Below are 13,859 nucleotides of genomic sequence, written 5' to 3'. Positions count from 1 at the left end.
TTCCTCTTGCCTTTCGTCTCCTTATTTGCAAATAGTCTCTCCCCCATCAACTCTTGCAATTCCTGCCTAATGCCTCCGAAATCGGCCGTACCATATTTTAGGACCTTGTGAGCCAAGTCCTATCCTTCTCCATAACTATGGAAATGGTAACGTGGCTGCAGTGATTGATGATTCTATAACTAAATAATGTGATTTAGAAGCTGTGTTTCTTCAAGTTTTGGAAGCATAAATGGAAAATGCTGGAAATACTCAGCCAGTCAAGCAGCATCTGTGGATAGAGAAGCATACTTGTCAATTTGAATATATTTTGCCTGAACTGAAAAAGAGAGAACATAAGTTTCTATCAAGCTATAGGGAAATTGGAGGAGGGATGGATAGAAGAAAGGGAATAATTCCAATGGAGAGATTATTTTTCTATTTGGAACATAGTGAAAATAGACACAAAGCTGTACAGATTTGAATTGAAATTGACTCGGGAATTATTGGAAAAATCTGAAACAAAAACGTTTCAAAATTACATTGTCTAAAATGGAAATTAAGTATTCCAAATAAAATACATGTGTAATTTTATTTAATCATTCACACAATGTAAATGTCACTGAGTAGGTGAACATTTATTGCCTAGTCCTAATTACCACTGAAGTGTGATTTTTTTAATGTTTGAGTAAAGGTTGATTCTTTTGAGGGCCACATGGGTTTGAAGTCTTGCAAAGACTAGACTGGGTAAGGAGATTAGTGGGTGACATTTCATAGTCGACATTATTGATTTTATTTCCAGATTAATTAATGACTTATTTTCCACAAGAATTGTGCTGGGAGAGGATCAGTAGCCCAAACCTTGGGATATTCCTCAAAACAAAAATAGGTTAAAAGGGATGAAGTAGGAAGTAGGTGAAGCTGGAATTCCACGGTGTTAATTGTACCCCTGCATGATGTATATCACTTTGACATAAGAATTGGTGAACAAGTTAATATGGACTGCAGTGGAGTGGCAACTTTGGAATAAGAGTGTTACTTACCAGAGTTAGGATAAGCAGCATTTCTCATTCAGTCTGAATTAACCAAATTCATTGAAAATAAAAAAAATGTTCAGTGCTGAGTAGTATGGAAGGAAACTCCTGAAGTTCAGATCAGTGATTTATCATTAGTTCCAATGCCACACATGCATTCTGACTAGCTGAGTATTGTCACACATTTCTGTTTTCAGATGTGCAGCATCCGCATTATTCTGAGTTTTCACAAAACTGAACACATTAGGCTTGATAAATATCAAACCTACGTTTATGGTTAATCCTGCCGTTGAACCAATAGTGCTTTCAGTGTGATGAGAGTATTGATATATTTTGATGTTGTTTCACAGGCACAGGAAAGATTGCAGCGTGAAACCAAAGGAACAGCCTCCCGGGCAGCGAACACACATGAAGTTGATATGGAGGAGGCACCACCCATGTCAGATGCTGATGTACGTATAAAGTTTGAAATGAACTCTAAAAAGTTGTCAATACAGGAAAGCAAACAGCTATCGTTTGCACAATACTTTTCCTACTCATTTATCCCTAGTTACTGACATGGCGTACAAGGTGAAGCAGCTTCTCTGGTAATAACACTCTTGGCAGCTTTCTAGCAAAGCAATATATTGCTGTAACTGTCGCTCACTTAAAACCAATTATACAATCTCAGCAAGTCCTTGCGTTTCTATACCCATGTTTGCAAGCGCCAATGTGCCAATATTTATTTGTCAGTGATGCAATCATCAGTTATTCACTATTCCCCAATTGAGGAATGTTCTTGCCTTGGATGAAAAATCTTCTAAATCTTATCCTTGTATCAAAGCAGCAGTAAAGGTTATTTTTTTTACTATTGTATCATTACCTGTTCTGTGATCTTTCAACTTCCAGCAGTGTTCTGATGCCCAAGCTTTGGGATATTCCACAAAACAAAAATAGATTAAAAGGGATGAAATTTTTTAATTAAAAGCAGTGTCCAGACCAGTATCATCGACATTTGGGACGGTCTCAATTCATAATCCAGTGCTTTCTCAAATGCTGTTGTCTGCTGGTTCAAATCCAGCAACGCTAAGGTGATATCAACATGTTTAGAAAGTACATCAAAATTGAATTCAGGAGCTTTGAATTGCAGCAACAATGGAGCTTTCAAATGTATTCCAGCTACAAGTAATGAAAGGAAAGAATCAATGAACAAAGCGATTCCATGTGAAATCAAAATCTCACAGAAGAAGGGAGTGACTGGGCCTCAGTAACATGTGTCAGGATTTTGGGCCTATCGCCTTCCCTGGTAGAGGTGATAACTTGAAATTACAGGCTGGCACAGAGCCAAGATCTGGGCAAAACATCGCCAATACCCCTGCTAGGCATCATGGGGACCAAAAACATGGATGATCATGACGATAAAGCTGTTATGATCTTTCTAATTAAGTAACCTGTAAGTAAGTGAAGTCTTTATTATCATATGCACAAGTGTGGTAAGATACAGATACAGTTCAAGACCTTGCAGCAGCACAGGTGCATACTTGGACAGCACACAACCTAAATTATACATAAATTATCCAAGATGGCGAAATGATACAGACTATGTAACAAAGTGTTTATGCTAAAACACAATTAGAAAACAAGTCCCAGGTAGTACAAGAGTTGATCTGTAGTGTTCTATTGCTGAATGAGGATTAGGGTTGTGTGGGTCACATCAAGAACTGATGTTTGTAGGAAAGCACCTGCACCAAACCTGGTGGTGTGGGACTTCGGGCTTATGTACCTCCTGCCCGGCAGTAGCAACGAGAAGAGAGCATGGCCCTGATGGTGGGCATCTTTGATAATAGATGCTGCCTTCTTGAGGCAACACCTCATGTCGATACTCTTGATGGGATGGGCAGTGCCTGTGATGGGCTGGGCCGAGTTCAGCACTGTCTGCAGCCTCTTGTGTTCCTGTGTCGGAATTTCCACACCAGGCCATGATGCAACCAGTCAGGATTCTTTCTACAATGCATCTGTAGAAATGTATTGGAGTATTCGATGGCATGGTAAATCTCTGGTGATGGTGGTGTGTCATCTTCATCATTACAGCTATGTGCTGGATGGACAGGTCATCTGAGGTGTTAATGCCCATGAATTAAAGGTAAAACCCTTGATGTATGATCATGGAAAAACATGAGACTAACAACTAGGGTGTATGACTGTACTTAATGTTGTTTGTCAGCAGACTTCAAACTAAATTGAGGTTCCATGTAATAGTGATAATTTCAATGTAAGCATTGTCATTATCACTTATTTGAAGGAATAGAATTTTTCTCATCGGCCCATATTTGCCATTTAAGGTTTGTTAAAAGTACTGAATAGAAAGATAATTAGTCTGATATTAACCCAAATCCAAGGCTGAAAATCCAAGGCTTAAAACATGGGTGATCAGTTTGTCAGAAGAGTGGGTTTAAACAACATCTGAAAAGAATAGAATAAAAAGTGATTTCAAGAGAGAATGAGAGTTTTGAGATCTCATTTATTAGTATTCCATTCATATGCTCTTGACCTACAGCATGACCCTTAATATTGAACTTGTTCCTTTAACTTATTATTTATCATTTTTTCTGTTCTGCGCTCTTCCATGCAGCTCTCTCTACCCTTCCCACCTTTCTCCCCTCTTTCCATCTTCTATCTCCTCTTCTTGCCTTTCTCCTTCCCGCTTTCTCTCTCCCCCCTCCCACCTTTCTCCTCCCTCCTTCCTGCCATATATATTTTACATGATGCAGTGGTAACAAATTGGAATCAATAACTGATCTTTTTGCATAAAATATATAATTGGTTCAATAGGCAGAATCATCAATTAAAAAAATAATGTATGCCCTGCAGATTTCTTAGTGGGATTCATAATAGCAGTAATATTCCAGCATGTTCCCATTTAAGTATTTAAATGAGCATTTGCCATGATTTACTCACTTTAGCTTCTGCATCAAATTTCAATTGATGTATTTTGTGAGGTTAAAATGTTGATGTTTGGTACTTGAAATAATTCAATTGAAATTCTTCACTACAATCTCCTGAAATTGTCAGCATTCTGCCTTATTCATAAATGCCATTTATAGTGGAACTATCGCTGGTGTTGTGGTAAAGGAAAGAGCATGTGAAGAGAAGACCATTGTTTTAGGTAGAATTAATAGATTGTTCAGAATTAAATAATTATTTAGGATAATCTGATGAATTCTTGTCCCACCCCCAATCTCAACAAAAACCCTGAAACTGTAGGTGAGCTGAGCAAAATGTCTAATAAGGGGCAAATAGTTAGAATTATCTGCTTATCAGGAATTTAATAATTATAATATCTCCACCAATTAAACAAGAAATGCATTTCTAGAATTAGGTTGTGCAGGGAGGAACTGCAGATGCAGATTTACATTGAAGATAGACACAAATACTAGAATAACTCAGCGGGTCAGGCTGAAACTCTGGAGAAAATCCTGAGATGCTGCCTGACCGGCTGAGTTACTCCAGCATTTTGTGTCTATGTTCAAGAATTAGGTTGACTGTTTCATGACTGACATAAATTAAAGCAGTTACAAAAGCTAGAAACAGAATCACCAAATTTTAAAACCAATGTGCTAAATCTTGAGGAAATTCTATTATATTAAGATTAAAAGCACACTTGACTCCTAAACGATTGGTGTGGAAAATATTTAAGTTCATGATGGAAAATGGCAATGAAAGAGACTGAATCAGTACCTACTAGCTTTGGATTGGCATAATCAAATTAGAATTTAATGTGACAGGTTTTTTTTTACAGATTTATATTAGAGATGAAGAAAAATGGAGTATGACCCCTAAATTTGGATCAGGCATGATGCATGCTGCACAGGCTGCAGAGATGCTAAATGGATTTATGCCTTGATTTTATTAAGCAAGTCAGGGTATTTTACAGGAGAAGAAACCCAGAGGCTGTTCTAGAGACTTGTGGTTATTCATGTCATCAAGGTTGCCTTTGAATTTGTTGGGTAAACTGTTTCTTGATTTTAAAAAGGGATGTGTTCAATTAACCAGAAGGCCCAACAAATCATCCAAAACGAGGAAGATGATGCTCCTATCTTTTCTAAAAGAAAAAAAAAGAACATTATCCAGGAAACTACAGACCAATGTTTCAACATCCATTCTGGTTAAACTATTGAAATCCTTATAGATAAGATCATTCAGCATTGGGATAAAGGTAAAATTCTGGCTAGCCAGTTTCAAGTTCCTGAAAAATCAAGCTTTCTATGGTGTGACGACACAACTCGAATAGTAGTATGGTGGTGGGTGTAGAATACTTAAATTTCAGTAAGGCATTTGAAAGTATTCCCATGGAATGACTGATACCAAAAATAATATTTTATGGATGGACAGTGGGTTAGATAAATCACAGTAGGTGTAGGGATTTTTCTCTAGCATAGGCGAGGACCTTATGGATTTAGTACTGGTTGCTTACAAACGTAAGACACTGACTCATAGTCGAGTGAAGACGGTACCTACCTTTTCCAGGAGGAAAGAGAGTAAGTATGGGATTTTACCGTGGGGGGGGTGAGGAAGAGACGGTGGGAAATGAACAAGGTAACGTTTTGTTGAAGGGATGAAATAAATGTAACATTACAAAGTTATTCTGGAGCCAGGAACTGCAGATGCTGATATACAAAAAAACACAAAGTGCTGGAGAAACTCAAGTGAGTCAGGCAGCATCTTTAAAGGATAGGGATAAGTGATGATTTGGATTGGGGCCCTTTAGACTGATTGTAGTAAGGGGGAAAAACCTGGAAAAGAGGTGGGTCGTGGGAGCAAAGTAATGCTTGTGATTTCAGTAACACCATCCTTGGTGCGATCTCATTTTGACAAAATGAAGATGTTAACTCCATTAATAAAAGCTTATTTTAACACAATCACCATTGCCTTGGAAGTGGAAGAACATGGGATCTGTGGGGAGAATTAAAGTCTCCTTGAATCAACTGGGTTCTAGGTGAACCATATCTTGCCTCCATTGTCCTGACTTGGCTGTATGGGGGCAATACTTCAAATTTATCCTGCCTTCTTTGTAACGAGCCACTTCCAAAGATCAACTTGAATATTCTAATTTTAAGGCTGGGCCCCACTTAATTTGGTTCTCCTACCAGAGGAAATGTGCAAAAACTTCTGTTTTCTATTTTTTGGCTTTCTACAAAACATTCATCTGTTGAGGAAGATCTCAGCAATTTGACCTGGGTTTTGAATTTCCTTTTCCCATGTCTAACCCTACTTCCGTGAATGGTGTACATTGTCCACATCACAGACACTCTCCCTACATACTGTTATCTCACCAGAAAAAGGAACTGCCAAGAAGAAACAATCATCCTCTCTTTCTCTCACAGGTAGGAAAATGTCACACTTCACTGCCTCATATTGTACTAAGGTTTGAAATGATCAAACACAAAATTTAAAGGGAGTATATTTTCAAGTGATTAAAAGTACTGCAACTGCTTTGATATCCTGTGATTCTCTCTGGTGGCCCTGGAATCCTATCTTCTGCACTGATTTGGAATACAGCTATATAAATGAGCTGATGATATCCGCAGCAACGTTACACACTCAAGTCCTAATTTTGTGATCTCCTTGAGTTTCGTGGATGGATGCAAGTTTGAACCCAACAGCTATGCGACTTCTTGTGGGCAAAATGTATTAAGTAAATTGATGATATAGTCATGAAAAACACTGATGTAATCCATACATTTTAGAGCATAATATCTTACTGGGGTCAGCATGCAATTTATTGTTTAAACACCTGTATATATTGTCTAGCACTAGTGACTGAATTGACTCCTGCAATTCATACAATTAATGGTTTCTCCACAATAATAGGAGAAAGGTGAAGGTTGAAAGTGATTATATTCCCAACCGCCTACTGCCCCTTTAAACTGAAGGTCCAGGTTTAGGGAGATGTAGTTGAAGAAGCCTTAGTGGGTTGCTGTAGTTGGTGCACTCTATGGCCATAATCATCTGATGCACCGCTGTTCACTTTCTGTTGGCAATTAAGTTAAAGGGTTGTTCTAGAAAATTACTAGTTTTTTTGGTGGGTTGGGGGGGGGGGGGGGATTGTGCTAATTATAGGGAAGTTCATTTTGAAGCAGTCTCATTAATCTTTGCAGATGAGTTACAACTTTGGGGTAAACAAAGAACCCAGAGCACCATTCATGTTCTGAAATGCGCATAATACACGGAAAACTATAACTGAGAACTGAAAAATAGTGCTGTCAGAACTTGTATTGCACTATACCAGACCCCTTTCTGTCCCTGCAGCAGTTCAAAGCAAAAGCAGCAATACATAGATTTAAAATAGGGCTTGTACTGTAATTAAAGCAAAAGATTGAGCAATGCACCTCAGACACTGCCTCAGAATCATTTGATCATTAATGACAGAAGATTTCATTTCATTAAATGTTTATCCAAAAGTTGAGTGACGCCCTTCCTGAAGAAAACATGTATCAGGAGGAATACAACCGACTTTTTGTGTAACACAGCACATTATTGTGGGAAATGTCCCCTCTGAGTAACATAATTTTAAGTGTTCAAGTTCTTTTTTGCACACACCATCTTCAATGCACGCAAGGATCATCAAGGATCTGCAAACAAGGTGTCTCATCAATCTGAAGAAGCGTCTCGACCCGAAACGTCACCCATTCCTCCTCTCCAGAGATGCTGCCTATCCCGCTGAGTTACTCCAGCATTTTGTGTCTACCGTCCCATCTGACCAATCACGTGAAGTCTACAACTGGATGGATGTTCTATTGTCCATTGTTTCTTTAAAATACATGGACGCATAGTCAATTGACAGAAAACAAAAGTATTGTAGTCTCTGCCTGGAAAATGGCTACTGAACTGAAAATTATGTAAGGAAGTATAATAATCTCATAGTAATGCACGCCCAAACTCGATCATCCTCCAAAAATCCACTGCATAATCATGCGCTATTATTGAGTGGAAACTAAGACATGGTCTGCTGACATATCCTCGGCCCCAAAAATACATTTTAAAGCCTTTATGTCTGCTTGAAACATGGCTTTGGCTGTTTTTTTCTGCCCCACTCCCCTCCTGTGTCACATACCATTTCATATAATTTAGTAGAAAGCCAATTGAGGTTTGGCTAGAATCATTGCACATAATTAGAATCATGCAAACTGCAAGTAAATTTTATTTTTAAGAATTTTTATGCTTTTTACTTTTTAGGCATCCCTAGTTTAAAGTCTCCTGAAAGTGTCAAGTTTTGTGGCATCCCTTGCAAACTCTTCCCACCTTTTCCTCTTACGAAAAGGGCCACTGCAAAGGTTCAGGCCAAACAGGTTTTTGCCTAACCACTTGACCATTGTCTACTGGCTCATTTGTAGACATTTTGCCATGATTATCATGAGAATCCACAAAGCCATTCTCCATCACAAATCAAATTAAGATGCATGGTGACTACCAAATTGTAGATGCTATACGCACATTTGCCAATGGGCATTACTCATCTATTGGGGTAATATTTACTTTAGCTAGCGCCCTAATTGAGGATCCTTTTTATTTTTTAAACCTTTGCAAAACATATCTTTTGCTCTGCTTCTTTCATAGCTATCCCATCGATTATATCATTGATGAATTTGTAACAATCATCTTAAAGTTGAATACGAATTCTCTTTTTCTGTGGTATTCAGAACACTGTTTCTCAAGATCCCACATGATATCTAATAACCCTGCTTGCTTATATATACCTTTAAGTCCAATTCATTTTAATGTTTTTGGTAACGTTGATGAGCTAAATAATTCCAAACTACTTCCTTCCTCTGCCTGTTGGTTCATTTCTGTTCATTCCAAAAGGTTCTCATTCATATTGTATGTTTTTTTTTTTGTCCTGAGTGTCCTTACCCACAGAAATATTTTCTCTTAATACATTGCCCCTTTGGAGTTAATTGAAGAAGTGCCATCAGCAGGATGCAGCCAATTTTTCTGAGCTATCAGCTGTTAAATACCCTTGAGTTTTCTGGTGCTTCAATTTGTCTCTTACTAGAAAATACCCAAACAGGACACTATTAACAATGGGTAGCTCGCCATAAACGTTCAATCAAGATCTTGTGGGTTATGTGGATTTGGTTACTAACCGTTGCATTAACTGGTGTTGATATATCAGTTCATCAACATTCTCCCCCCCCCACCCCTGCGTTGAGGCCATGATATAATACGAGCTCTGTGCTACATGCACTTTCTCTACTTAATGCAACATTACCATTCAGTTTGGTTTCTATGTTTTGTCTAGCTGATGTCTCCATTCCACAGAGTAAGCAATGAAATTGCCTCATGTAGGATGTGGCTGCTGTTATTTACCACAAATTATCATTGCTGATCGTTGCTGCTTGCATAGTGATCTTGGGTACCTTCTGCCACGATGTGAAAGTGAATGAAAGCTACTTCTATACAATGAGCACTACTTCATCCAGTTGTATACACATCATTAGACAGTGGGCCACACAATTTGCCTTTTGAACGACAAGCTATAAAAACAGCACTATTTGTGGCCAAGTGCCAAAGTGGACAGGATACTCTGCCAAATATTCCCCCTACATGTACATGTTCTTCAAAAAATAATTCAATGTTTCTAAATTCCTTTTTAAAGAAAGGTAAAGATGAGTATTTCAGTGTCAACATCGGAGTGAAATCAAAACAATCCATCAAGAGACCAGTATTCAATGCAATTGCATTCTGTCCAAGAAAATCATTTTTAATGAGGAAAATGCAGGAGGAAAACAATCAACATAACACTATAGATACCCAAATTGTAAGGCAATAATTTGGGTTACAGGTAGGGTTTCACCCATATTAGAAAAATTAACCAAGATTGTTTGGATTTTGAAGTGTAGAGGACGGGGGAGGACTTGTATCACAAGAATGAGTCACATTGCCAATCTGCCTCGCAAAAATCCAGCAAATGATCTACATAGAAAATAGGTGCTGGAGTAGGCCATTTGGCCCTTCAAGCCAGCACCGCCATTCAATATGATCATGTCTGATCATCCAGAATCAGTACCCTGTTCCTGCTTTCTCCCCATATCCTTTGATTCCGCTAGCCTTAAGAGCTATATCTAACTCTTGAATACACCCAGTGAATTGGCCTCCACTGCCTTCTGCGGCAGGGAATTCCACAGATTCACAACTGTCTGGGTGAAAAAGTTTTTATCTTAAATGACCTACCCCTTATTCTTACAACTGTGACCCCCCTGGTTCTGGAATCCCCCAACATGGGGACCATTTTTCCTGCATCTAGCCTGTCCAATCCCAATAATTTTTTATGTTTCTATACGATTGTTCTCTTCCAAATAACTTGACCTTGAATAGTTAAAAATGGCCATAAACTTGCAAAATCAGCACGTGGCTGGCATACTAGATGTATTATGACTGCAATATCTCACAGAGCTTTAAAAAATTGTCTTAAAAGTGATTAAAGATCAGCAAATAAATTTATGGGGCAAAAAGCTTTCTGTATTAGGTGCCTGGAGCATACAGCCAGAAGTGGTGGAAGTAGATAGGATAGTGGTGTTTAAAAAGCTTTTATATAGGCACATGAACATGGAGCAAGATGCATCATGTGCAGGCAGAAGGAATTAATTTAATTTGGTACATACATCATAGACCATAGGACCTGTTCCTCTGCAGTACTGTTCGATTTTAACAGTTTAATGATTTTTCAATATTTATGGGTTAAAGATTGAAAGCTCCTGTGTAGTATTCACTTTTATTTATGCCGCAAGGGAACCTTTTTGATACATAGGGACAAGCTACTGATCTACTGTGGTCTAAAAGGAGACCAATTATACACCCAGAGGGTTTATCTGCAAAATGCTTTTTTAACAAATTTAATTTTGGCAAATCTTTAAAACAAATAACAACATGGTGAATTATCTTTGAATTCTGACATTCTGAATCGACCTTAGGTGAGGAAAACCTGCCCCTTTGACCTGCACATAACACCACATTATTGACTCACTTGTGCGCTCTAAAGTGGTTCGTCAAACCACTTGGTAGTGTGTACTTCTGCTCAAGGAAAGCACGGAAGCATCTTGGGATAGTGAAAGGATAGTGAATAAACATAGATATTTTGTTGAGTTTTCTGATGATGGAAGCTGGCAAAACCTCTAAAATTCCATCCCAGATTTAGTTACAGAATAAAATGGAAAAGACAGGAAGTTAAGAGCAGTATAAATAGGACAGGCATGACATTTGAATTGGAGTAGAGGGTTGGTACTGAAATACAAGGCTTTTATATATTTTTTTCCTTATCTGTTCTATGGATTTGAAAAATTTTGCACAGATCTAATTGGTGGTACTTATTCAGTGCATTCGGAGGTTGTCTATTGTAGGTTGTTCCATTTCTCAAATCAAGTTGGAAACCGGGAACACTCTTATTCAGTACACCTTGAGCTTAGTGCCTGGTTTCTGTTGATCTTCGAGCACTCTTCCACTGTCAACCAAAGGTCGTGCTGAAGGCAGTGGTAAATTTGATCATCCGTATCTACCGTTGCTTGGCAATTTGGAAAGTGATCCCTTTTTCTTGCTTTGGTGAGAATTAATATTTGTCAGCTCGGGGTTGAAGAAGTTTTATTCCTGGAGTTGAATCATTGTTCGGGGTAGGGTGATCAGCTTTATGTAGCAGTTGGTGGAAGGCAATTATTTTCCTGCTACACATTGTAATGCCCATGCTTTTGCCCACTATAGTGAACAAATCCAAATGAATAAGGTTGAAATGCATTTGGTTAGTTCTGTCTATGCCAGTGGGAAGTTTATCTGAGGCGGGGTACAGTTTTGAAGGAAGAATGAGACAGAAGACACAGAAGTAAAAATAAGGTGCTAAAGTGTCATTCCTGTGAAAGCCTGGGGTCATCCTTGCATATGGAATGGAAGTGTTCTTCAAAGCATCATCCAATCTGCATTTGGTTTCTCGGTGTAGAAGAGACCACTTTGGGGAAGAGAGACAGCGATGACAGATTGAAACGTAAGCATGTAGCCTTTATTCAAATTAGCTTTGGAAACAAGGAAGAAATCAATCTTTGTTTCAGAAAATGTTCATTAAGTAGCTTGATAGACAAAGTCAATCAATCAATCAAGTTTTATTCGTCACTTGCACATATATGTGCAAGTTAAAGTGATGGTGAGGCAGCATTTCCGGAGAAAAAGGATGGGTGGAGATGCTGTCTGACCTACTGAGTTACTCCAGCATTTTGAGTCTATCTTTGGTATAAACCAGCATCTGCAGTTCTTTGTTTCTCCACTTAGCTTGGTTCTGTAATAGTACTGAATTACATTTATGGTTCATAGTTGCTCATTAAAGCTGACACTATTTTACCCTTCCTCGGGTCTGTACGTGAAAGCAGTTTTATTGGCACTAGTAAAACGAATCACGGGTAAATTAGGTAAAATCGTGCAATCTGCTTCTCAGAGGTGAGGGCAAGATTAATGCCATGCAAAAGTATTCTGCCAACAGGAATAGAAAAACGAATTAACTGACACCTAGAGAATAAAAGCAAGAAAACTGGATTAGGAAAAAAATGAAATTGAGGAAATAAAAGATCACATCCCATTTTGTGATATCTATCCAATTTTTATTTAGTGAGTGCAACAACAACAAAAAAAAGCATTTCACTGCTCTGTTATGATTGTGGGTTTATGTGATGGGATCAAATTATTCTTTATTTCTCCTGATTTTGTTTTCCTTTATGTATTTTTCAAATTTTCTTTAGAAAATTACTATAGGACCTGAATCCAGTGCATTTTAAATTGCATCCTGAGTACAAAATGTGTAGATTACTGTTTTGGTTAACTGTTGTGCTGGACTGCAATTTGTACATCAGATAATGGTGATTGTCATTTTTGTCATATTCATCAGCTTTACAAATGACAAAAAAAAATTCTGTCCTTCAGGAGCTAGAAGATGCACACCCTACTCAGAAGACCAATCTCCCGCTACCTGACATCTTCAACAGCATGCTTAAAGACACGACGAATGAACATCGAGCCCACCTGTTTGATCTGAACTGCAGAATCTGTACAGGTAAGCAACACAGGGACATTTTGGGATCTATCATGACCACTACTCAGTGCAAATGGTTTGTGAGAATAAAACATGCACCTCAATTATCGTGATGCTATGAGGCAAAGTAGAAAATTGGCTGTAATACTGCACAAATAATCCAGAGACTACTAACCAACAAATGGCGTTCTAGCCCCACTATGACAGGTGGGTCATTTAAATTTGGTTAAATAAATGAATTTGGAATAAAGAGCATGTGTCAGTAAAGATAACTGAAACTACAGGGTTCAAGATAAGAACACATCTAGTTTATTAGATGTTGGAGAATCTCATTAATTCCTTTTGGCCTATATATAACTCCAGACTTAAAACATTGTAATTATCCCTTAACTCCCCTCTGAAATGGTCTAGAAAGCCCTTCATTTTTGGTAAAAACTACTGTACATAATTTAAGTAATGTTCAAGAAACTGGCCATCACCTCAGTCAAACTAGATAGAGAATAAATGTCCCTCATTTATAGTATGACATTTACGTATTCAACAGGTATAAACAATGCTTTTCAGTCGATCACATCTGATTATTCTTTAAAAGGGCCTTTGAATTAATCCCTCTCACACAGAGTGTGTAGGGTTTCTCTTTTGAGGTATTTATCTGATTTAAGATTTCAATCACCATCCCAAGCAATGTAGTTACAGCATCACAACAAGTTAATTTTTTTTAATTTTTTTTTAAAGTGTCATTCAAGGACCAATACAACCCTGTGTGGTGCATAAAGTACTTTTTCTTGGTGTATATACAACATTAT

At 38.0% G+C, this 13,859-nt stretch overlaps 1 protein-coding gene across 6 annotated transcripts in view; it reads left to right on the top strand.

Moving 5' to 3' along the window:
- The window catches only part of LOC129707349 (death-inducer obliterator 1-like), a 112,608-nt gene that overhangs the window by 77,020 nt on the left and 21,729 nt on the right, over positions 1 to 13,859 (top strand). For all 6 annotated transcript variants that reach the window (XM_055652318.1, XM_055652320.1, XM_055652317.1 and 3 more), the window contains 2 exons: positions 1,361 to 1,462; positions 12,945 to 13,074. In XM_055652318.1, the coding sequence (XP_055508293.1) occupies positions 1,361 to 1,462; positions 12,945 to 13,074 (232 nt within the window). The remainder of the gene's footprint in view (positions 1 to 1,360; positions 1,463 to 12,944; positions 13,075 to 13,859) is intronic.

Source organism: Leucoraja erinacea, chromosome 21 (assembly GCF_028641065.1).
Source record: "Leucoraja erinacea ecotype New England chromosome 21, Leri_hhj_1, whole genome shotgun sequence".
Taxonomy (NCBI): domain Eukaryota; kingdom Metazoa; phylum Chordata; class Chondrichthyes; order Rajiformes; family Rajidae; genus Leucoraja; species Leucoraja erinaceus.
Note: the sequence above shows the minus strand (reverse complement) of the source record. Positions and strands in the feature narration are given on the sequence as shown.